At 47.5% G+C, this 25,822-nt stretch overlaps 1 protein-coding gene across 2 annotated transcripts; it reads right to left on the reverse strand.

The window, feature by feature from the left end:
* Window positions 1-1,039: 1,039 nt before the first annotated feature.
* Window positions 1,040-23,400, reverse strand: Tmem72 (transmembrane protein 72). Of its 2 annotated transcripts, XM_041640610.1 has the most exons (5): window positions 23,241-23,400; window positions 11,023-11,089; window positions 6,898-6,969; window positions 5,157-5,296; window positions 1,040-3,819 (listed from the first exon to the last, which is right to left on the reverse strand). In XM_041640610.1, the coding sequence occupies exons 1-5, from the start codon at window positions 23,308-23,310 to the stop codon at window positions 3,338-3,340; spliced, it is 831 nt and encodes a 276-aa protein (XP_041496544.1). In that variant the 5' UTR covers window positions 23,311-23,400; the 3' UTR covers window positions 1,040-3,337. The 2 variants fall into 2 exon arrangements, with proteins under 2 accessions (XP_041496544.1, XP_041496556.1); XM_041640622.1 differs by lacking the exons at window positions 5,157-5,296; window positions 23,241-23,400 and having other exon boundaries at window positions 11,023-11,058.
* Window positions 23,401-25,822: the final 2,422 nt, after the last annotated feature.

The raw sequence follows: 25,822 nt of genomic DNA on the forward strand, positions 1-25,822 counted from the left end.
CCATGATCCTTGAGCTCAAAAAAAGACTAAACACAGCCTCTGGCCAAATACTGATTAGGAACAACTCCTAAAAATACAGACCTTAAACCCAAACCAAGCACTGCCCAACAGTTCAGCACACAAGGTCACGTCCTCTTAGGAGCCAGACAGAGGCTATGGAGTTATTTGTCCCTGAGTAAAGGCAGGGGCAATCATAAACCTGATTTATTAGATAACTCCAAGCCCCCTTTCCCTCCCCATTTTCAGTGACAAAGGGCATCTAAATGGTTCAAGGATTAGCCATAACTATTGACCAACAAATGACTGTTGCAGACCCGGGAGAAATGCCTAGGTAACCATGCTAAAAAGGGGGGAAAAATTTAAGTAGGGACATCAAAGGTTGAACACTGTGGGGAAAAAAATAGATTGAGTTCACAGAACTTGTCCAGTCAAGTTAGTAAACAAATGGATAAAGAAACCGAGTCCAGGTGGGGGGGAAAGCAGAACCAGCCCTCAGAGCAGCAGCGTGTGCGTGCGTGTGGTAGCCAAGAGGTCCAGGTGCTAACAAAGAATTTCCAAGGACACAAAGAAACAGGAAAATGTGATGCAGAGTCAAAAGAAGAGGGCAAGCAACGCAGCTTTTAAGAAGCCCCAAATGTTGGCTATATTTGACCAAGACTCCAAAACTACCGTTATACATTTGTCCAAGGAAACAAAATAATCATATTTAAAGACTAAAAATAAAAGATGGTGCAGAGTGAGAAAGCTGTTGAAGACACTGGGAAAGCAAAGCACAGTGCTGGAGGGTGTTGTGTGATGTAAATTAGGAGGGTTTAGAAAGGTCAAAGTCACAATTAGTGGTCTCATAGGGCAAATTGGGAGGTGAGCAGTGGGACTCAGTGGTTACTTTGCTGGATTTCATTGCGGGGAGGGGGGACGGGTGATGAGGATATTATGAACTAAAATAGTTTAGCAGTGCGTGTAATGAACTCAGTTTATAAATATGCTAAAACCCATTTAAGTTAAATTGGTCAATTTAATGACAGTGAATTACATTTTAATAAAGATGTTTAAAAAGAGTAAAACCAGCTAACCAAGCAAGTATCAAAAATTTTTAAAACTATGTAAGAGTTGATAAAATGTCGCTCATAGGCTTATGTGTGAACATCTGTTCTTCGGATAGTGATGCTGTTTTGGGGGAGTTATGGAATGTTTAGGAGGTGTAGCCTTGCTGGAGGAAGGGCATTAGTGGCGTGGGTTTTGAGGGTTCTTAGCCTCATGTGGCTTCTTCTTCTTCTTCTTCTTATTCTTCTTCTTCTTCTTCTCTCTCTTTCACACACACACACACACACACACACACACACACACACACACACATTTCCCATGTGTGAATGAAGTGTGACCAGTTGATTCCAGCTCCTGCTGCTTGCCAGACCTTCTCTGTTATCACGAACTCTAGCTCTCTGGAACCATAGGCCACATCCACTGTTTCTTTCTTAAGTTGCTTTTGGCCGTGGTAGTCTATTGCAGCCACAGAACATAACTAAAACAGAGGCACAGAAAGAGGGCACCAAGACCCGGCTCCTCCGGGTTATAGGGTTTGTTGCCTCTGGCCTCCGCCTTGTGTCAGCTGGATGATCTGTTCCTGGGACTCTAGCCCTGAAATCCAGAGTTGAGGTGGTGTCTTGGCTCTGTCATGGTGTTTCCTGGTTCTTCCCTCACCATGAGGTCTCTGTAGTAAACGGACACACCCACCCATACCTATAGTCTGTGTATTTTATTCTGCCCTGACTGCACTAACTTCCCTCATTGGTGAAAGCCGAAACAGCTTTAATGCCCCTGCAGTCAGAGTCCTCCATTAGGCTTCTAGGTTTTGACTTGAGCGATGGGTTGAGTAGATCTCACCTGCCTGCTCCAGCCCTCCTAGCTTGCTTTCTGCCTTCACAGTCCGAGCAGACACATCCTCTATTGCAAGCAGCCTCTGCCTGTCTGGAACCTGGGCCGTGCTTAGGCTGACACCACCTCATTTCCACACACCCCCTCCCCAAAAGAATACCTCATAAGTGGTGAAAATTATGCAATGAACATGTTGCTTATCTAGATTCTAACGTGTGTGCTTCGAGGCCCACTCCTCAGAGAACCCTGATGTGAGCCCCTTCCCCAGACACAAACAGTAGGGCTCTTCCTTCCTGTTGCTTGTGCACTGTGGTCAGCTATGAGGGATAACATGTCTCTTCCTCCTGGCAATAGTTCTGCAGACCAAACATGCTATTTAGAACTAAGACATGTGCTGCAAATCTTTTTACTGAGAAGTATCTAACTTGAATTCACCGTCACCTCTGTAGCCCCTGGATGGAGCGCATGCCTGCTCGCTCTTCTCCCCCCCCCCCCCCGACGTGCCCTTCTTCCCTCTTCTTCCTTCCTCCTTATTTTGAACAAACATTTGTTAATCATTCACTCTTCCTACTCCCAGGTACCTAAGCATGGCAGAATACTTCTCTGTACTCTGCAACTCTCTGAGACCAGCGCCCCTGAATCCTGGCCTCCAGTAAACCCTTGATACTACGTCCTGTTTATTCCTGTTGCAGGCTCTCAGACTCTTTGTAGGCTATACCATCTACTTGGAATCTGAACACTGCCCATAGAGTGGGGGTGTGGTGGGGTGGTAGGAAGCCCTTAGCTATCCTTCTGGAATGAGAGATGCTCTTCTTGCCAGTTTTCCTGGCAGTCAGCACAGAGTAGCATTGTTTCCCTGGGTGATTCTGAAATGCCTGATGCCCAGCCCAGGCCCAGAGTATATGCAGAGAATGCAGCCCATTGCCAGGTTATTCTCACTTGAGATCTGTAGTGTCCTTTCCAATATCTATCCTGAGCAATCTCGCTCCGGATTCATGGCAGCTTCATCCAATACCTTCTGCTGAGGTACTTAAGCTGCTGATGCACCCTTGGGCCTTCAGCACTAGTAGGCTGCATCACATGCAAAATGCAACATAGGGTCCTTGCTGAAGGCTGAACCCTTTGCTGGATGCAAGGGAAACCGAGTTGGTATCTTTTGTTCCTTTGGAACTTAACAAGTTGGGTCTTCAGCCTTGTGGAGAATGGAACCACGATCTATTTTCCCTCTCCTAGTCAAGAAGGAGGAGACTGTGTTGATTCCATATGGTAAAGCCCCATTTGTGCCACCCTGGAGGTCTCCACAGATCTGGTGTGGTACGCTATCTCATAGTTCCGAAACCCCAGTCATCACTGAGAAGTGTAGAACAGCTGACCAGCAGATACCCTGAGTTCTCTACAGGGACCACGGCTGTTAGGAGTCCTCTGGCAGGTCCATACATCTGTAGACCTCTAGCTGAGACGCTCAGAACAGGTCAGTGGCCGTGACAGGGGGCAGAAAGTGTGGGGTCTGGGAGGGAGGGATGATGGGGGTCGTGTCAGAGGCAGTTTCCTCCGGCCCACTGTCACTGTCGTCACCCAGGCCTTCAGTGAGGGACGGGATGATTCTGACCACACTGTCTTCAAAGTGAACCTGCTTCTTCTTGGCCAAGGAGTCAGTTGGCTCCAGTGCTAGTTCCATTAGGGTAGCTTGGGGTTGCAGGACATGGGGCTTCTTGGTGCCCTTCAGGATGCTCTTCATGTGGATAAAGAAGGAGCCAGGCCCCTGCTTGAGAGCCCTATGGAAAGTGTAAGTTTGCTCCGTGTCCCCAGAGCCTGTGGTGCTCACGGTGCTGCTGGAGGGGTCTGTGTACTGCTCTGTGGGGGCCAGTGGGTCTGGAGAAGCTCTTCTTTTCTTCCGTTTGCTCAGCAGGAAGTAGGCCAGGCCAGTGATGATAAGCATGGAGCCTGGAAGAGATATGAGAGGTCAAGATACTGTACAGACATGTCACGGAGGGAAATTAGAGGCCGGGGAAGTCTTTCTCTCCACAGTGCCACTGCGGTACCGTGTTGTACAGTCATGATCAGTACCCAGTAGGTCCAGCCTTCTCACACCCGCATCAGACTCAGGCTGGCATGATGACATGGCAGAGTTAAAAGGTTAAAATCGGTCCCAGTGCTTTGGGGCCAGGGTACCAAAGAGGGCTCTGTCTGCCTCGTGAGGGATCCCTCTGATCTCTGTGCCCCAAGTTCCTTTCATATGGAGAGGTGGTCCTGATACTCACTGTCTGAATAACATCACTGCTCTCAGCTTCCCACTCAGGAATCAATAGGACAAGGCATGCAAAGACTTTCCTAGATACAGATGCTGGTGTGGACACTGACTCTGTTGATTTTCTTCTCACTCCCAGGGATGTGGAGATTCCCCAGTTCCCACCCAGCAATCTTGGAGAGATGTGAATCTCTCATCTGCACTAGCACAGAGGATACTGGCCATGGCTCACCCGTGCTACCCTGAGCACTCTCTGCAGTGGTCTCCTGCAAGGAGCACAGCAGCCCACTTATGGGGATCCAGGAACCTGACTGCCAGTGCCCACCAGTCCCTGGAACTCCTAAGTCTGCCTCTTCAGGGAGCAGGGCTTGGGGCTCTCTCAATGTCAGGGTGAATCCTCCAACAACTTTCTTCAGGGGCCATGGTACACATGCTTAAGAGGAAGACAGTTCAACCTCCTCTGGTTTAGTCTAGGGAGTTTTTCAATATTTCAGATGGGCTGTGGGAGGGGAACAGTGCTCTTATAAATAAGGAGGAAAGAAGAGGAAGGTTGTAGAAAAGAAGGCAAGAGACAAGTGCAGAGGTGAGGACGCCAGGTCTGGAGTTAGAAACTGAGTCACCATGCAAGGCACTAGGAGGAGGAACAGGAGATAAGGCTGACATGCTGTTTGGGGGTCCTACAAAGAGTGCCAAGTTTGGAGTTTAGACCTGAATGGGTCAGTACTGGGGAGATGTGGGAGGGACTGGGCCGAGGAGTAACCATCCATTCTTCGAAAGTGCTCAGTGAAAAGACAACCCAGGGTCCCATCAAGTATCCAACCTCAGATGGCCGTGTATAGGAGGGCTGAACCCCAGGATGTCCCTGCTGCTTGGTCCGCACAGTGGACATCTGACAACCATTCTCACATCCTGGGTCAGAGAGGACAGAGGTCAGAGAGGGCTGGTGGGGGCTCTGGGAGACAGGACCCGATCCTCCTGCTTAGATCACCTCTGTCGAGGGCCCAGCTACTTCCATTACCCTTGGTGCTCCTACCTGGAATGGTCACATGCCAGACCAGAACAGGGTGGAGAAAGCAGGCCACAGACAGCAGCGTGTAGGCTAAGAACTTCTGGAAGCAGCCCAGCCAATGGGCCTTCTCCCTTGCTCTGTGTGCCAGAGACCCCGGCTGACACCTGGGGGAGGGGATCAGGGTTAGCAGGTTAGTAGAAATTATTCTAGGAAAGTCCCAGGCTCTACAGAAGGCTGTGGGAGCCTGGGGTGGGGGTGAGGGGGCACGGGTGCAGGCTGAACCCTGCAGTATCCAGCTCCACAGAAGGCTGTGAAAGCCTGGGACTGAGCCCTGCAGTGTCCAGCCCCACAGAAGGCTGTGGAAGTCTGGGGGTGGAGTGGAGGCTGAGCTTTGCAGTGTCCAGCCCCACAGAAGGCTGTAGAAGCCTGGGACTGGGGAGGGGTTGAGGGGCAAGTTGCTGAGTCCTGCAGTATCCAGCCCCACAGAAGGCTAAGGGAGCCTAGGGCCGAGCCTTGCAGTGTCTACAAACTCTACATGGCCCCTGCCTGAGTATCTGAGGGGTTAGAGCCACAGAAGCCCAGGGTCCGCACTGTGGATTCTGTGGTTAGAGAGCTTGAGTCATTCCAGAGGGTCCATGGGGTTTCTAGAAGGCTTCCCTGGCCCTTGTTTTTAGCTGCGGTTTCGGTCAAGAGGAAAGTAAAGTTGGTGGAAGTCTTCAGTGGAGAGTAATGGTGTTCAGTACAAGAACCACGCTCCCGGAACCACTGTGGGGATGGAACACTACACAGAGAACAGGCAGACTGGGGGTCAGCAGCACCATGCTTACTGAACCTAGCCAGGCCTGGGACAGAATTGGCCTGGAAAAGCTTCATTTTTTCCCTGACACCCAGGAACCACCCAGGGTGAAAGCAGAGCCCTGAGAGACTGAGCAGATGTTTCAGGGGTCCTGTTCTCAGGTTTCTAAGACAATGCCTGTCTTCTCACCTGAGGGTCTACTGCCACTAGGACCATGCCTAGAACAGCTCTTTGGTGCCCTCTGGTGTCTGTCTGTGGGTGTATGTGTCTGTGTGTTCATTTACATACAAACAGGCACGTCCTTGTGTAGTGGGAGATGGTGCAGAGAGGATTCTGGGACTAAAACATGCCTGCAATGTCAAGAATCCTTTGAGGCAGAAAACAGAAGGGGGGCACTATCACCCAAGGGCTAAGCCTGGGAAGCAGCCAGTGGCTCCCCACCGCCCCCTAAGGTCCTAGGTCTGGCTAGCTCTCTCTGAGGTCTGGCTTTCACTGACTGTTTGGAGACCGGACTATGTGGGCTCTGCTACCCACAGTCCAGGTTCTGAGCCCTTACCACACTGATGCCAGTGCCACACACTGAGCACCGGCTGGACAGCAGTAGGGTCTTTGTGGTTTGAGTGACGGAAAAGCCAGTTCTTACACACTGCCCCATTCCCCAGAAGCTGGGCCTCCTGCAGGACCCTCCACCTGTAGTGGACACCATGGACACAGGCCCAGAAATGGAATGTCCTGGAGTAGGGAAAGCTGACTTGGTCAGGGAGTCTGGTGAGAGGCAGACCCTGACTGGATCCATCCAGCTGAACACAGCAGAAAGCCCGTGACTGTGGGGCTTGCTGCTTCTGGAAGGATAACCAGTCCACAGTGGCCTCAGGAGCAGGGCTACCTCAGCCGTGACTCAGTAGGTGAGGTCTCTATCTGGGGCGGAGGCAGGAAGGGTTGCAAAGGTCACTTCTGGAGGGTACTTACTTAAAGCAGATGGCCAACAGTTGAGCCACAAAGTAGGTCCCTTCACACACAGAGATAGTGACTCCTGTAAACCTGTGGATTAAAAAAACAAGATGAGAAGGAAGATAAGTGGATTTCTCAAGGTTGTCTGTTGCAGTTCCTCTGATCCCAGACATCTCCACTGACACAGTGACCATGACCTCATCCCCATATATTCATCTTTACCAAACTTCCCTAGTGTTACCTGGATGGCATGCAGGTCTGTCCTGGAGTGACTGAAGCTAGGAGGCAGGGGGAGGAAGAAGCAGAGGCCCGCAGGTAAGGTGTCTTGTGTTCAGTACTTTGAATGGACATTGGAAGGCATATCTGCCTGGTGGCCTAGCCTTGAAGCTGAGCACTGTTCTCAGTTTATCGACCTGACTCAAGCTACAGTCATCTAGGAAGAGGGACCTCAATTGAGAAGATGCCTCCAGATGCATACACTGGGATGTTGTCTCTTTTTCTGTTTCAGAGTAGTAAACAACAACAAGCCCTTTGAAACAGCTTTCTGATCTTCCTCAAGTCCTTTCAGCCCTTTCTACTGTGCTTGTTGGATGGTTGGGTGCCTCTTGGGCTCCATCAGATTGGCCTGTAGGCAAGTCTGTGGGCATTTTCTAGATTAGTGATTGACATGGGAGGACCCAGCCCACTGTGGGTGGTGTCACTTTCAGGGCAGGTGGTCCCGGTTGTATAAGAAAGCAAACTGAGCAAGCCATGGAGAACAAGCCAGCAAGCAGCACCCCTCCATGGCCTCTGCTTCAGTTCCTGCCTCAACTTTCCTTCATGATGGATTTCAGCATCAAGTATAAGCTAGATAAACCTTTTCCTCCGCAAGCTGTTTTTGTTATGGCTTTTATCACAGCATGAGAAAGCAAACTAGGATAGTCCTGATGAAGAGCCCTCTTTTCTGTCTTTTTTTCCCCAACTGCCCACCCACCAAGAGCAGCTGGGAGTCTTCCTTAAATACCTTTAGGTTGACTTCCACTCTCTCTGGCCTCATGCAGCTTCAAGGGCTCTGCCCTTAGCCTTCCTGCTCTGCTCCTCCTCTTCCTCCACCATCACCAGGCTGCCAAGGCTTCTGGGACACACTGATCTGAAGATGTTTGCCCTGCTGCAGACATTCTAAAACCAGAATCTCCTGGGGCATATGTGAAATCACAGGTTTCTGCCCAGCTTCTTAATTTTATGTATCAGTATTCTTGTGGATAGAATTTTAATTTTTATTTGAAAGAGCACTCCTAGCCCATAGAATTGAAATGGCATATCATTTAAATTTCTTTGTAAGTAATACCTACATTGTCCTGAGTATACAGAAAGTACCACAGTGGGGTTGCATAAGCTAGCCCTCTCGGAAGCCCCCTCCTCCCTCTGACGTCTGTTTCGTGAACTCTTATTATCACAGTGGCCAGAGTCACTAGTTTATGAACTTCTAAAGGGTTTCTCTGTATGACTACCAGGCGAGACCTGGGCCCACCCCTGGCAGGACTTACAGGAGAGTGTTCTGTGAATACCCACCACAGTGAAAACTAGCGAGAGTAGATGTGACAGGGAGCTCAGGACCTCTGTCTCCTTAGGGTCACAGGTCCTGCTTCTGTTACTGATCAGCTGTGTGAATGTAGGTAGAAACTCAGTTTCTCACCTGTAAACCGGGGGTAACTGTAAGGCTTCATCAATAAAACAGTTACGAATTAAATGAGTGAATATCTACAAGCCCTTTGGAGTTTTGCTTGGACTGCAGCTTGCTGTTTTTCCTCTCTTTCTGATTATGGTAATTGATCTCTGCTTTCTCCTGCTCTCCAAATGCTTCCAGGGTCTCCCCAATTCCTACCCCTTAGTTTTGAAATGATAGTAATATAATGATCGAAATGTGCCAGTCACAATCCTCGAAGCCTTATAGAAACCTTATAGAAGTTATATTATTGTCAGTTATGGGGATGATGAAGCTGAGGGCAACACCCTTGCCCAGGGCTACACAGCTCATTGGTGGCAGGTGCAAGACGGGAAACCCCCAAACTTTGGAGACCATGTGAGTAAGAGTACTCCAAGGCATGCAAGTTGTCGTAACTCTCAACAGAGCTGCTTCCTGCATCCTGGGGCACAGGGAAATCAAGGCATGGTGTGTAAGGCGAGGGACTGGAGGGCGTGTGGCAGTATAGACACTGGTGCTGATCTCTGGTGTCAGAAAACAAAGCATGAACAGAGGAGAAACTAAGACTGTGAGAGGCAGGGACACTTGAGGCTGGAGTGGACCCAAGAAAGGCCACCTGGGCATTGAGTCCTCTCAAAACAGGACAGATCACTAAGTAAGTGGTGGCACTGAGGGCAGAAGGTATCTGCATTGCTTGACTCAAATGAGTCAGCAGTATTTGGAGAGAAGGCCAGCTCAGTTTTGCGGCAAGAGCCTGGGGAGACAGTACCCCAAGGCTGATGAGATGTGGGATGTGTACTTGGATGTTCCATGGGTACACATGGCTTAAGGCCAGACAGTAGAGAGGGCCGGAAATCTCCAGGTATAACGAAGCATCAAGAGTTAAGTTTGAAGTATAAACATGAGCTCCAAAGGTGGAGTGCAGCTGGGAGATGGCAGATGTGAGATTCCAGGGCCAGTAGAGCGCCTACACTGAGGTAGGAGGTATAGGGGGTATAATGCTGCCTGGGTCACAGATCAGTCACACTGAGGTGGGAGGTATAGGGGGTATAATGCTGCCCGGGTCACAGATCAGTCACACTGAGGTGGGAGGTATAGGGGGTATAATGCTGCCCGGGTCACAGATCAGTCACACTGAGGTAGGAGGTATAGGGGGTATAATGCTGCCCGGGTCACAGATCAGTCACACTGAGGTAGCGGGTATAAAGGGTATAATGCTGCCCGGATCACAGATCAGTCACCAAGGTGAAGCACAGGTCAGAGAGGGGAAGGAAAGGGCAGAAGATACAGTCTGAGACCTTGTGGGCAGAGAGAGGCTATGGATCTGTTCTACTGCTGGGACACAGGTTTCCTCTGGACTGGAGGAAACTGCTAGCAGCCAGCGATTGCAGAGATGCTGAGTCATACACCCAAAGACCCCAACTGCACAGCCTTTTCTTTCCTGCTAGGGTTATTGGTAGGCACAGCTAGTGGTGGAGAGGTAGAGTCAACTTGGCAGGTAGAGTCTAGTGTCTAAACAAGAGACTTGCTGCTCACTAGCTCAGTGATAGGTTGACTGCTTAGACCTGAGTTTGACCACTTCTACAACTAGGCCAATGTGCACATCACATAATGCTAAATGACAAATAAGACAGTGAACTGTACTTTTCATGTAAATATATACACACACATATATACCCTATATATACATTATAATATATGTATCCTAATGTATATATATGACTAGTGAATGTATATGTTTATGTATGTATGCATGCATGTATTGGTGTTTGCTGAATAAGAAAGTGATTATAGAGATGCCTGGATGTGTGAATGTGTGGATATATGGGTAAATGATGCATAGAGTTGGTGGATAAAAGGGTAGATGGATGGGTGTGTGGCTAGATGGATGGGATGGATAGATGAATAGATGGATGGATAGATGAATGGATGGATGGATGGGTGGATGGATGGAGAGATGGATGGATGGATGGGTGGATGGATGGATGGAGAGATGGATGGATGGATGGGTGGATGGATGGATAGATAGATGAATAAATGTGGGAATAAGTGGTTAGGTGAGTGAGTAGGCAAGCCTGTAGATGAATGAATGGGTAGGGGGAAAGGTTGGTGGGTGGTTGGATGGATGGAGAGATGGGTGAGTGATTTGATGAGTGATAGGTGCACTGGTACATGGTTCATTAGTGGGTAGGGTGTACGGATGAGATGGATTCGTGGGTGATGGATGGGTAGATGTGTGGTGGGGCAGGCAGATGTGTGAGTGAGTGGATGGGAGGATGTTGGCCGAATTATGGGGTCTTCCCAAACCAGGACTTAGAAACTTTGGTGGCTCCATCTCTGGGCTGGGGTGGTGTTAGCATGGGAAGTGGATTACTCTGTGTTTCTCGGAGTAGTAAACAGACATGGGGTAAGCTGGAAGAGAGCACGCAAGCAGGGAGAGCACAGGTGGGCATACTCACAGCAGATAGAAGGCCAGGCTCTTGAACTGCCCCCGGAGGAAGGTCTCCGTGCCCACTCCGATCAACACTGCAGGGGAAGAGGAGAAGGGAGAGCGGGTCTGGGTTTACTACTCCATGGCATTGTCCTTTGGGTGCTCTCGACTGAGACACAAGTTTCCTTCTGAGGTCTCAGGACCAGAATGGTTCCCTTCCATGTGTGCTGACAGGTGTGGCTAGGCAAAGAGAGCAGGTCGAATTCTGGGTGATCCCTGAAAACTCCTGGAAGAGCCTGGAGAATTCTTCGCCCTATACCATAGAAGTCACTGTCCTTGTGCTCCAGAGACCGCCTGAACTAAGGGCAGCAGTCCTTCAGGTGCATGACTATTCTCTGTGATGACTTCTGATACTCTTGCCATTCTGGCCCAGGCCAGGGTATGTGTTTTGTGCCTCACCATGGGTGAAAGTTGTCTAAATTCCACTCTCTACCTGGGATCACCGAGCTTGTGGTTGGTATGTGGCATCCACAAACATAGGCATCCACAAACATAGGATTGTCACCTAAAATTCAGAAGGTGTTCAGCCTAGAGTTAAGAAAGTATTCGTTCTGAAGGTGGCTCTCATAATCAAGAAAGTACACTCAGAATTTAAGGGGATGCTTACTGTGAAGTTAGGGTGATGTTTACTCCCATGTTGGCCTGAGCCCTCTGAGCCCCTACAGAGTGACAGAGGGTAATGCACAACACATCTTGGGAAGGAAGGGACTTTGGGGCTACTTTATACTGACAAGGCTTCAAGAAGGACCTGAGATAGGAAAACCAATGAGCAATGCCAGGGAATAGCAAGGGCTCTTTGTCCACAGTGAGTACATGCATTGATGAAGTAAACTATGGAAATAGTCACGTTCTTTCCTCTTAAGAGGGCTGATAGGGATAGACTAGCCCTCATCATAGTTCCATTAGCCACGTCTACGTCCTCACCACACTCCGTCTGGTGTTAAAACTGAATGCCTGTCGCCACCATGACACCTGCTGCTTGCTTTTTCCATAACAGGGCACAGGTGTTGAACCAGTTGGTATACATCCATCCAGATAATAAGGTTCGCTAACACAGAGGAAGTTGCAAAAGATTCCAAGCTTGGCCTGGAGGCTCCCTGTGGGCTCAGGTCCTTGCAATAGACACAGGTGAGCCAGAGTTTCTGGTAGAAACTTCTGGACACTCAGTTGGAAGAGATTTCAAGGAAGCCTTGGTGTTTATTGATTAATTCTAGAGTAAATCTAGGGTCTCGCATGTGCTAGGCAAACTCCTGGTCACTGGCCTACAGTACCAGATCCCTAACAGATTCTTTAAATATGACCCACAGGTGAAAGACACCATTTGAGGTGTCTGCTTTGGCTTTGGCTCAGTGACAGTTCCTGGGAACAGATGGCAGTCATGCCCCTGGCCCTGTGCACCTCTTGGTATCCACACCCCTCGTTACATGATTTAACCATCTCTTGTCTGTAGCAGAGGGTTGCCTCTCTCTGACTCTGGGCTCAACAACACAACTTTCTTTGAGCAAGGGACTGTGAGAGACCTAGGGAACAGAACTGCCTTATCATCCCAATCAAGGCCAGTATAGACAAGCTACCCGCGGTCTGGCCTCGAGGCAGACAGCATAGGCAGCCAGCGCTAACAGAGCAGCCTAGCCTACTCACCAGGATGTGAAAACACCTAAAGCTTACTATTGTATGCTGTGGAGATATTCAGATGTTTGAGGACATCATTTAAGCAAGACAACGTGTGCACTTTCAGTGACAGATCTAGTGATTCATACTTGGCCTCCAACAAATTGCACATGTTTATAGTGCAGTCTGATAAGCGCTGACATATATCTCCTCCACTCATGAAAGCATTACTACATGAAGAAAATGGGCATCATTATTCCTGAAAGACTCCAGGTATCATATCAGTGAAATCTTACCTTCTCTTGCCTTGGTCCACCCCTAAGTAGCTAGTGATCTATCACTAGAGATTAATTTATATTTCCCATGAGTTAAGATAAATAACATTGAATAGCATGTCCTCATGTTTGGCTATTGTTACATTCCCAGAGTTATTTCCAGATTCATTTTTGTTGTAGTGTGCATAGGTAGTTCGGGCCAATCTATGCCTGACTGGTATTGCAGACGAGTGGGAATACACCTCACTTTGCTTATAATTCACACACAGATAGACGATATGGTTGCTTCTAGTCTTTAGGTATTAAGAATTGATCTTCTAGAGTGTTTCCATATAGTCTTTGCATGGCTATGTGCCTTTGCTTCTCTTGGGTAGATAGATGCTTGGGAGCAGAATAACCAGATCATATGGCAGCTACATGTACAGGTTTTGAAGAAACTGTCAGACTGTTTCAAAGTAAGCGCATAGTGCATGAGAATTTGGCAGCCTTGCCAATGATCCAGTCTTTTTAATTCTGGTCAACCTAATATACACGCATGGTTTCTCATTGTGATACGGATTTGCATTTCCCCAAGGGCTAATGATGGGGAATGTCTTTTCATGTTTCATATCAGTTGTATTTTGTGTTGGCCTCCAATACTATATTTTAAAAGGAAATGTTTTAAAATTTTGATAGGATCTAATCAGAAGAATTTTATTAATTCTTTTACTATGGACTAAACTTTTGATATTGAACTAGACAATCTCAGTCTAACTCAATACAGAGATTTTATCCTATTGTCTAATAAGAGCTTTATTGTTTTAAGATGTGCACTTTAGTCTATGATTTTTTGTGCTCTTTAAAAAAACTAGATATAAAGTATAGATAGGTGATTTTGTAGAATGGATATTTAATTGTTTATCATGCATTCAAGAGGTACCTCTAATATACTAGAGATAAAAAGAACTGTAAATCCATGAAAAATAGATCAGAACTACCCTCTTCTTTCTGGTTTGTGCACTGCACATGGAATAGAAATAGCTACACTTGGGGGGGGAGCGGGCAGGAGGAACACATGCCTGTTATCCCAGCACTAGAGGAGGGGAGGATTGAGTCAGGTGATTGCCAGAAATTCAAGTCCAGCTCAAGCTACAGTGAGTTCCAGGACACTCTGGACTACAGAGTAAGATCCTTTCTCCAATCCAGCCACGCCTCAGCTCACCTGTGATGGGACGGGTAGAGTTGGAGCAGGGCTTTTAAAGCCCACCCAACCCCTCCGTTATAGTCTCCTGGGTTTCTTGTTGCCTATTTCTTTCCTTTGATTCGTCCTCCTCCGTCAAGAGGGGCTCATTGTTCACAGACCTTGTTTCCTGAACAGGCTTCTGGAGTTGCCTGCTCTGAGTTCCAAACCACAGCAGCAGTTTTCTATCAAAGTCATTGATTCACCAAAGTCTCAGGGTAGAGCCAATGACTGTCGCTGTTCTGTAGACAGGGAACTGGAGTTTAAAGAGTTTATGTGGGAAGGGGGGTGCAGGTCATAGAAGTATGAGGTGGTGGAATGTGTTTACTAGCTGCCTCCCTGGTCAGATCACATGCAGTGCCCTGGGGTGGAGATCTGGGCTCCTTCATGTATGGGTACATAGTGCATAAGATGGAAAGAGCAAACTTTTGCAGTGGAAATAAATCATGAGCAGCTTTCCATATTCCAATTCTAAATCTAGAAAGAAAGACCCAAGTATGAATAATAAAGAAAGAAACATTTGACTCAAGTCCTGTTGTGAGGCAGGAGAGAGAAAAAGAGGCAGGGAGAATATTCATCAAGATAATCAGACCAGAAAAGAAAGGGGTTCATTTGGAAAAAAATCAGAAAGACATTTTAACCTCACTGAGACAAAAATCCCCTGCGGACATGTTGGAGTACATGATTTCTTCAATGGCAGGAGGTGGTCATGCGGATCTGCATTTAAAGATGCTTGAAATTAGTATGCAGTGGAGGCGGGGAGGCTGGAGAGGTGGCTCAGCAACCAGGAACACTGAAGCTCTTGCAGGGGACCAGGGGTCGAATTCTCAGCATGCACACAGTGCCTTACAGAAGAGGATGTGATACCCTCTTCTGACCTCCACAGGGAGCAGACACACATGTGGTGACCATACATACATGCAAAGCAAAACATTCACACAATAAAAGTAAATAAATATGCAAAATTAGAAAAAATAGCATGCAGGGCACTAGACAGATACTTAGAAAACATTTACCTTTTTTGAATGCTTTGACCAAGACTGGGTAGATAGATTTCTAGCATAAACCTTGCACCCATTAAGAAATGAGACCACCTGGGATTTAAATGCTGCTTTTGTCCTGATTTATATTTGTGAGTCTTTTGTATATGTGAAGGGTGTATAGTAAGGAATGCTGCGGCTTAGAATTTGGTTGTGTCTATTAAATAGAGAAGCAGGCTAATGGGTCATAACAGAACAAACAAACAAACAAACAAAAAACAAATGAAAGAAGCCTTAAGTGAGCCCCAGAGTGACTCATAGCACCTGATTTGGGAGAAACAGGACTTTTGTTTGACAAGCAAGTTGTCCACAACAGTTTTACTTAGGTATCATCTTGTTCCTTAGGCTGGTCTGCTGTGTCCAGTCCTTAGAAGGCTCTGCCTTGTTGCTGTGTGCCTGGGTAAACTGGACCCCTAGCAAGCCAACAGAACTGTAAGTGTCAGTTTCCCCCACTAAATTCAGCATGATGATCTTCAGGCATTCATGGGAGTAGGCAAGATAGGAACTCTGAAGTACGGACAATATGTTCCTCTGGATGTCTAAGGGGGAGGCTCTACTGTGATCTGCCTTTCTGGAAAGATGTGCACACAGGGCCCAAGAATGGACTCAACTGGAGATTTTTGGGGTAACCATATGAAACAGGCATGCAGGTTATTCAGAGCAAAGAACCAGCAGCTTAAATACCAGGATCTTCAGCTTCAGAGAGTACTTGGTATACTTGACTATCTTATTTGCTACAATATAGTCATGCCCGTGACACAACCCTACTCAAAGATAGCCTGTGCACAGTCAGGACTGACCCAAGGTAGATGGGGGGTCTCTGACTGGGCTGATGGAGGAAGGTCATTGGTTAAGTAATAAAGAAACTGCTTGGCCTCATAGGTTAAAACATAGGTGGGAGGAGTAAACAGAACAGAATGCTGGGAGGAAGAGGAAGTGAACTCAGAGGCCATGCTCCCCTCTCCCGGGCAGACGCAATGAAGCTCCGACCCAGGATGGACATAGGCTAGAATCTTCCCAGTAAGTGCACCTTGGGGTGCTACACACATTATTAGAAATGGGCTAGTCCAGGTGCGAGAGTTAGCCGAGAAGAGGCTAGATATAAGGGGCCAATCAGTGTTTAAAAGAATACAATTTGTGTGTTGTTATTTTGGGGCATAAGCTAGCCAGGCAACCAGGAGCTGGGGAGGCAGGAACACAGCCCGCAGCTCCCTCAACAGAAAGGTGCCAGACGTGGTAGCAGCAATTTCTCGGGTCTGCTCTGCTTGCTAGAGGCAAGCAAGCGCTCTCATCTAAGAGAGGCTTCCTGACTCAGCTTTAGGTGCAAAACCCTGCAGCTCTTAAGAGGTCCTTCCATGAAACACTTAAATGGTGTTGATAAAAGCTGACTGAATGCTTGTTTGTTTTCAGTTATAGCAGGAAAAAAGTTGTGCTGTTTTAAAATGCCGACTTTGTGGGCTGTTCTGCCAGGGCAAACTCTGACTCTATGAGGCAGGAGGTCAGCTACAGAGAGAGCATTTGAGTGTTGTAGCTTGTTTGCTGGCAAGGACCTTGAAACACTGTAGACTTGTGGCACTGAATGCTGCTCTGGCCGGTACCTCAGCCACAAGGTTGGAATGGCAGAAAGCTAAGAAATGGGCTGGATCCAGCCACCAAAGCCACAGCTTTAATCCTACCCATATTGCTCAGTAATTAAAGACTCATGTGGTCAGAAAAACAGAGAGAGATACAGTAAAGAGAGCGTCAAAAAGAAAGAAAACTTCTAAATGATTTACAGTGTATTAAAAATATATGCAGGCTAAAAGTTAAAGTTCTTAAAAGTAAAAAAAGGAAGAAAGAGAATAGTTGGGTGTGGTAGTCCACATCTTTAATCCCAACACTTGGGAGGCAGAGGGAGATTGACCTCTGTGACTTCAAGGTGTGGTAGCACACGCCTTTAATCCTAATGCCTGAGAGGCAGAGACAGAAGGATCTCTGAAAGTTCAAGGACAGCCTGGTCTACAGAGTTATTCCAGGTCAAAGATATACAGAGAACCTGTCTCAAAAAGAAAAAAGTTAAAAGTAAAAATAAACGAAATAGAGGTTAAAACCAAGCTGCACAAAGATGGAAAATACACAGAGAATCTTGATACTGTTTGCTATTATGCTCTCTTTGAATTGTTTGAATGCTGAGGAAGGAGCAACATCTTCTAAAAGATATTTGTTTATAAATGCTGTTGAACTAATCCAAGACAGATATTTTGAAAATACCTTGACTTTAAAATTTGGATCTAAGGACATGATGCTTTGGAAAGGAGTTTCTTCTTTTGTTTTCACAGAGGATGAAACCCTGTGGATTGCTTCTATCGCAGTATGGTATGATAGACCACGCCCTCCTGAAAGGTTGCTGTGAACACCTTCAAAAAATCACTTCACTCAACTGCTGACTGAGACTGAGATGAATCTAGCACACAGGTTATACCATGAAAAGACCTAAATAACAGCGCCCCCATACAGTAGGAAGCAGTTTGGAGAGAAATAACTGCGCCCATATTCCCAAATATTGTTTATAAATGTTCTTTTACATTTAAAGGGAGATATGATATAGATATGAATAGTTTGCATTGGTATGGATTTTAAGTTCAATTTTGTTATATGTATATGTATTTCTGCTCTTGTATAAGGTATTGTGATTGTGTAGTTCATTTCAAAATGTAATGTATATAGGTTGTTAATGGATAATCATTAATAATAGTTAAGCTTGTAGTAATGTTAGTTAGATTTTCTATATGTACATAGATATATTTTAAATAGACATTCTTCATATCTTTCAAAGACTACAGAATATGGCATTTAATGTTTTAATAACTTAGGGTTTTTCATGACAATGAGACATGTCTGCTCCTGGCAGCACCAATCTACTTCAAGAAGAAGATGGGCATTGAAGAGGTTCCTTAGGAGTTTGATAGCCATTTGGGCAAGAAACTGCTCTTGCCTGGACTATTGCATAAACTGGACACAGAGAACCCGCAGAGAGAGGACTACTGAACTTGCCTAAAGGTGAGATGATCTTTCAGGGTTCCTGATTCATTAAAGATTCTGCGAGACATTCTGCAGGACACAGCAGATAGTGACTGACTGCCTTTGAAATTTCCTGCTTCATGGAAATGTCTGCTGGAAGCTATGGGACTGTAGGCCGAAGATGGATGCCCCAACGGTGCAGAGGAACTTTGGGTGACTGTCCAGGCAGCGAGATGTCTCTGTGATTTCTAGAGTTTTGTAAGTTGCTTACTTTTTATTTACTTAGGTAATATTATACCCTTCTGGAGTCTTTGATGGAGTTAAAGAATATATAGATAGTTATAGTTTTTCTTAGTTATGAAAAAAGATAAAATAGATATAAATATTATAATTTTTACTTGATAACTGTTTTGTTATATGTAATTTTGCTATGTTAAAGTTAAAGCCTTTCCTTTTTGTTTAAACAGAAAAAGGGGAAATGATGGAGGAAGGTCATTGGTTAAGTAATAAAGAAACTGCTTGGCCTCATAGGTTAAAACATAGGTGGGAGGAGTAAACAGAACAGAATGCTGGGAGGAAGAGGAAGTGAGCTCAGAGGCCATGCTCCCCTCTCCCGGGCAGACGCAATGAAGCTCCGACCCAGGATGGACATAGGCTAGAATCTTCCCAGTAAGCGCACCTTGGGGTGCTACACACATTATTAGAAATGGGCTAGTCCAGGTGTGAGAGTTAGCTGAGAAAAGGCTAGATATAAGGGGCCAATCAGTGTTTAAAAGAATACAATTTGTGTGTTGTTATTTTGGGGCATAAGCTAGCCAGGCAACCAGGAGCTGGGGCGGCAGGAACACAGCCCACAGCTCCCTCAACAGTGGGCCTCTCTTCTATTCTTTCTGTTTTTTTTTTAATCCTTCATCTTAGAGTCATTAAAATACAGAGAACTATGCTCCTTTGAGATAGAAGTCTGAAATTGGCTGGGAAATAAAACCACAGTATCTTATCTAGAATGCAACTACTTGTAAAGCCCAGATCTACCAATGAAGAGAGGAGTCAGGAACTGTGCTGCACTACTTAGCTGTATCCCAGGCAACTGCAGCGGGACAGCTGGGCTTTCTGGAGGTCACTCCCCTGAGTCTGCCAGTCTGCACACATTCTTCTGGTTCTCCACTCCATCTCAGGTGTCTGTTCTGAGAGGTGGCACCCGGCTTTTCCCATTCCATTTCCCACATAACACTCTAACCCTGGTTTAGGCAGAGGACCCTGACTAAAAGTGGGGTCTCAAGAATAGATACCCATCAGTTGGACTCTGCCTCCCTGCTTCCTTGGAGGAGCCCTTGAGCAGAGTGCTTCAATTGACCGTGCCTCAATTTCCCTACCTGTATGATGGCTGTGGTGCCGAGGACAGTGGGGCCACAGAGGGTAGCATGAGGTTTTGCTCTGAAGACAACTAGCACAGGCTTGACCATGGTGAAGACCCCAGTTGTCGTTACCCAGAGACTGGAGGAACCAATTAGAGTAGGAATGAGGGAACACAGGCACTTTGAGGTCAGGGGGGGGGGGAGGGAGGAGGTGGGTGGGGAAGTGTGGATGGGGATGGGGGTGGGGACCAGTGGATAAACTTTTAGCATAAGCCTTCTGTTCTGAGGTAGCTGGAAGGCCCTAGAAAATATTGATGATGACATCTCTCCTCCCCCAGGGGACAGATCACTCTTGGGTAAGCCTGTGCCTATTTGTGTGTACTGACAGTCAAGAAAAGGGCTTCCTTCCCAGACAAAGGCCCAAAGACATACTCCTCCCCACGCCTTCCCCGAATCCCAGGCCCTAGGGACTGGGCAAAGCATCTGTGTGTTGCCTTGGGAACGCTTCTCCTTCTCTAACCTGTGCAGGGCTGGGAGTTGGTGAAGGGTCACTGGAATTGCCCCTGAGAATAAGTGCTGCAGAAGTTCAAAGGAGAATAGGTCTGCCTATTCCAAACACTGGGGACTAATCTTACGAGCCCATTTTTCGTGAGGTAGAAGGGTGCCCTGAGTCCTGTCCACTTGGTATCTATTTAGCAGGTCTTTTCCAATGCCCAGCTTGTATTAAAAGTAATCACATGATGGGTGTGATGTGGCCCCGTCTATAATCCCAGAGACTCAGATAGGAAGGAGACAAATTTGAGGCCAGCCTAAGCTAAATGTAGAGCCTGCCTCAGAGCAAAAACTCACCCAAACAAAACAACTGTTACTAACCTATCACCTCCACTGAGTCTCAGGTTTTCATACAGGATATGTTTGCCATGTTTCAGGAGAATGTGGTGAGAGTCTACTTTCACCGATGGATACACAGATGTTTCCACATCTGCACAGGGTGGGCAGGGCCTCTTGGCCTGTGCGCGGTTTTTTGGTGTGTCTGCTTTGTGGGCAAGGTCATGCAACACATCTTGGCCTCGGGGGCACTTAGAGGTCACACTCACACACTGCACTGCATGCATAGCCCTCATGCCTTCGAAGGCCAGGGAAGGGCTTTGTAAGATCGTGTTAGAGTAGGGTGTGTTTGTGATGACCAAGAAACACGTGACTTTGCCAAGGGGCAGGATTTTTTCATTTGGAAAATACTCTCGATAGGTACTGTCTGTCTACTGTGTTCTCTTTGCCCTGAATTGACTGAAGTGTCTGTCCTGAAAACCACTTGGAATACTGGGCTTGAGCTCTGTGTCAGCAGCAAAACCCACGATGCTTCATGAAGGGAGTTGGGTAGAGGAAGCCTTGTAGTGAGCAGACCTCTCTGCAGGGCATGTTTCAACCACAGCCACAGGAAATTGCTGCATCGGGAGAGCACCTGGAGCCTGAGGGCCCAGAGCCTGTCTCCCGGATCCACCGAAGAGGCTTCTGGGGCAGAGGCTGCCAACTCCCAGGATCTGCACAGTCCCTGGAGGTAACACCCCCGGAGGATTTGTTCGAATCCCTGCCTAGCAGCTGGGCAGTTCAGGCTGTCTATATACAAAGGCGCCTCATATGTCCCACTCCCCTGGAGTTCTGCAAAATGCTGGTCTCTATTTCAAGTTTCTGTTTCAAGTCTCATTTCCCCTTTAGCAGCAACATTCCTACATTGGGGCCTGGATTTTTCAACAGAGAATTTCAACAAAAGAGGCTTAAGGGAGTAAGAATTTGAAAATCTTATGTACTGGACAGAGGCCCGAAGGCCAGCGATGTCAGGAGAAACCTGAGGTCTGCCAGAGAACCCCAGAACCCCCTCTCTAGTGTCTCACTTGCTCCAGCACTCTGGAGAGCCCAAGGGCTATTCTTTGAAAGCGTGGAACTAAAGGCAACTGCAGCCTATTTTTAGCCTGGATCTTGCACCAAAGCCAAGCAGGAGGTCCATCTTCAGCATTAGCAGCAGTCTCTTTGCAGAGGTGAAGGCTGTGGTTAAGATGTGCAATATGCATTGGTGTGCTCGTGTGCTGAAGGTGTGGGGTGAAAGGCTGCCCTTAGATTGAGATACATTAGGCTCAGTAGTCCATTAGAAGGACAGATAGGTGCATCTCAAGCAGCTTCCTGGAAGGATGGAGATAGCTCTGTGTGGGGTATGGCTGTGTTTTAGTTGTGAGATTCCTGGTAGTCTGAAGGGTACAGTGTCTGTATTTAATACTCAGGGTGCAGAGGGAACACAGTGGAGCTGGAGCAGCAGACGATAACACACATTCTCATCATGGAGATGTATTTAGGGTTACCTGGGGGTCTTTGTGATCATTGCCTATATGTAAGATGTGTTGTGGTTCTGAAGGAGGCTAGAACTGCCGTTTCTACCAGGCCTATCTACACAGGTCTGGGCAGATCAATTCTTTTGCCTAGGGACTCAGGGAAGGCTTTGCCCAGTGCTGTTGGGAAAATACAAGAACCAACGTGCGAGCTTCTTATGTGACCTTGGCAAGGTCACGGCTCCAATCTGAGTTCATTTGCTTTATCACATAGCAGGAGGGCAAGAATTTGACCCTGCCTGCTCTGACCAACCTAGTACCCCAAGAATGATCTGGATCCCCACTGACAGTGCAACATATCACAAGGGCATCTACCCAGAACCTCTGTCCACATGTTTTGCTAAGCACTGCATCTGCCAGAACTCAGCAGATCCATCCATCACCGTGGCCAGGAAGCCGGCTTCAAAGCTCTACAGGGCTGGACCAAGGTTGTACATGCATGAGAGGCCTGAGGCTTAACTCATGTGGCTTTGATGTGAACTGGAGGAGCCTTCAATTGGGAGAGAATCTCGAGAAAGTTTTCATACAGATGCAAAGAAGGATTTAATGTGTATCTCCTCTTTTTTCCCCAAGAGACTTGGCACACTGAGCTAAGGGCTCAGAACACTGCTATTCAGTTCCTCAGCATAGATTCTCCCCCTTCTGGATCGATGTTAGGGGCAGAAGTCAATTCTTTGCTAACCACCTGTCATCCCAGTTAGCTGAGCAGTTCAGGTGATTTCCTGTCCCCTGAATTCCACACGTCTACTCCTGTAGATGGGCATAGCAAAGGGCTGGTTTTCAACAGTGCCTATGCCAGTAGGGTGTGGGAGGGCCCATGGAAGCCTGCCATCTTCATGCCCTGTGCATCCCCCAAGGACAAAGCTGCCTTGTCAATGAGGTCCTCTCTGACTGGATAGGGACCCAGCAAGGTGAACTCAGGTGACCATTTTCATAACTACACAATAGTACAATTCTCAGAGTTTTCTATCCCTTTATACCTTCGCCTCCAGTCCCCACCTCAACCTGCTATCCTTATAACCCTCTGAGGGCAGGGAGCAGACCTCTTAGCGCATTGCAGGATGCTGAAGGTTCCCGAGGTCTCACCAGAGTAGGCTGCCAGTGAGTCTCAGTACCAGAACTAAGGCTCACTCTTCTTCACCTGCCAGGGCTTACTCTGTAGCTGCTTACCCACAGTACAGGGGTAAAAGGGAAACTGATGTGGCCAGATGTGCCCACCATCTCCTGGCTTGAGACCACTTCTCCAGCAGCCTTCTCTGTTGTGCCTCTCTGACCAAGGTGGTGGTAGATAAGGTAGGATCTTACCTGCAGCAGTGGTGACACCCAGGAGCCGGCAGGTATATTCCAGCCCAGTCCAGAACACCTGGAGCTTCATGGTGCCTGAGGGGTGAGCAGACTTGCAGAAGGGCAGCCTGCAATGATTTCTCTGGATCTGAGATGCTCCGATGCCCCTCACAAGCAGGAGGCTATAGGGGATGGCTGGGACCCCCTGGGCCTCTCTGGCTTCTGCCTTTCCGATCTAGTTCTTGCTGCCTCAGCCTGGTTGAGGTGTGAACAGGGCTCACCTTCCTAGCTCGGCAGCCTGTGCCCTTGCCAAGTGCTGCTCAGCTTAATCATTATCTTGGAAGAATGCTCTCCCTGCTCCACACAGCCCTGGCCAGGGCCTGGAGCTGCTTCAGCCCCAGTGCCGAAGCCTGAGATCAGGCCGATTAGGGTTGGGCTGGAGGCAGCTCGGAGCAGGCAATTAACTGTTTCTGGCTGGGAGGAGGGAACAGGAGAGCTAGAGCCCTAGCCCTTCCTTATCAAGCCATGCCAAGAAAGTCACTCGTGCCTCACACCTGCCGGGGTCCTCCAGGAGATTGGGCACCTGCAGATCTGGGGTCCAGGAGAGAGATAGAATGGATATGTTTTTAAATCACCAATGAGAAGAAGTTTGGGAATGAAGTCTAGGTTTTTTTTTTTTGTTTTTTTGTTTTTTGTCTGTTATAGATGGGCTGATAATATTTCCTAATCTGGTAGATTTGAACTCTGACAAGACCCTCTTAGCTCAGATCACAGCATGTAGAGACCCTCTTCAATTTCTTTCAGGCATCTGGGAGATGAGATGTGGGAAATGACTGTGTATGCTGTGTAAATAATTAACTGGGTGTGGCCTTGGGAACTGCGGCAGAAAGTAAAGAAGAAACACAACTGAACTGGTGCTCTCAAAACAGAGAAGACCCGAGAGCCCCGCCGACATGCTTGGCCTCTAAGAACGGCCCCTGGTGGCCTGCGCTGGTTCTTACTTTGTAATTGATCTGGTGGATTGAACGGTATCGTGTTTTGGTCTCCCTGTCAGCTGTTTTCTGAAACCTGTTCCTTGTCTGCTCCTGTGGGATGAAAGCAAAAACAAACGGGCAAACTGACTGACCCTAATAATAGCAGAAACCTTGGCGTGTAATTCTGCATCTTTCTCTGCTGTTTAATGAATGGATATATTTTATTATTAAGATTATTATAGTTGGATCATTAACTTGTATTCCATTCCACAACCCACCCTGTCTTGTAAGAACCTCTGTGCTCATATGATGCTAAAACTGAGGTGTAGAAATCTATCATTCAGTGCTCATCATGTGTGAGACCTTGGGTCCCATTTCTAGTAACACACACACACACACACACACACACACACACACACACACGGAGAGAGAGACGGGTCAGGGGGCACTTCCCCTGTATGGCTTGCTTCTCCTCTGAACAGACTGTTTATTATCAGATTGTTTGTGTATTAGTTGAGTATTTTTCTATTCCAACCTTTTTGAAATGTGGTATGTCTTATCAGCCAGCACCCTCTATGTCAGACGCAGGGTAGGGGGTCTCTGTGGCACACACTGAGTTGATCGGAGGAAGGAGCTGGGGCCTGGGCCACAGTAGCTCTGTGGCTTACAGCCTTCTTCGAGAACTTCTTGTCCCTAAGGAGACTGGGAAGCCTTCATCACACCGCAGCTGTCACTACCTTCCCCTGTCCATAGTGGCTTATTTTGCTTTGGGTCTCATGCCCCTATGCTCAGAAGACAAGAATTTCTTCCTGGCCTCTGTTGGTGAGGACAGTTTAGTCTACTGACCATGACCATGGCCTCCCATTCCCAGTCAATACTTTAGGAATGAGGAGGTGACCCAGTTCTGGGCCAATGGCTGAGAAAGGTCACGTTCTTTGGGGCTCTGGGGGAAGTCACTTACTTCTAACATGGGGCTTAAGGTCAAGCTGCACTACACCTCTGTGGATCTCTTAGTCAGGACAAGGCATTGCAAGGGTGGGGTCTATCCCATGAGACAACAAGTAGCAGTGGGCTGGCTTTGGGGTCTGCTTTGGCATGTGGTGACAGCAGGCTTCCAGTGGTCACAGAAGGCCTCAGGTCCCCACAGAATGCACATTGCCTAACAGAAAAGCTTGTTCCTGAACTGGCTCAACTCAGCTTTTTCCTAAGTAGGATTTTCTCGGTGCTCTAAGCTCACAGTGGGACAGGTAGAGAACTAAAGGTTATGAAGTTAAGACATTCCTCAAAACCTGATGTGCCCTATTTGCTGAGATGCACCTCCAGTGATCTGGACAATGGCACCCAGCTGGTGGTGTGAGAAAAGCAGAGGCCATTTCAGAAACAAAACAGAAGAGGAATCCCAGTGTGAGCCTGTTAGAAGAAACCACACAGTGGGCATAAGGCCAGGAATCCATTGTGGAGCCCCATGGGGCGGAGAGAAGTCTGGGCAAAGTTCCCCAGATCACTTTCAGTTCAGAGAAAGGACTCTAAAAGTCTTTTAGAAGAAGCTGTGGAGTCCTAGGGAAGTGAAGTCTCAAGGAAGCAGTGGCTAGACCCTAAAATAGGACTTGAATGGGAAGGAAGTGAAGC

This window comes from Microtus oregoni, unplaced genomic scaffold (genome assembly GCF_018167655.1).
Source record: "Microtus oregoni isolate MIOR12 unplaced genomic scaffold, Mior012 000002F_ref0000024, whole genome shotgun sequence".
In the NCBI taxonomy this organism is placed as follows: domain Eukaryota; kingdom Metazoa; phylum Chordata; class Mammalia; order Rodentia; family Cricetidae; genus Microtus; species Microtus oregoni.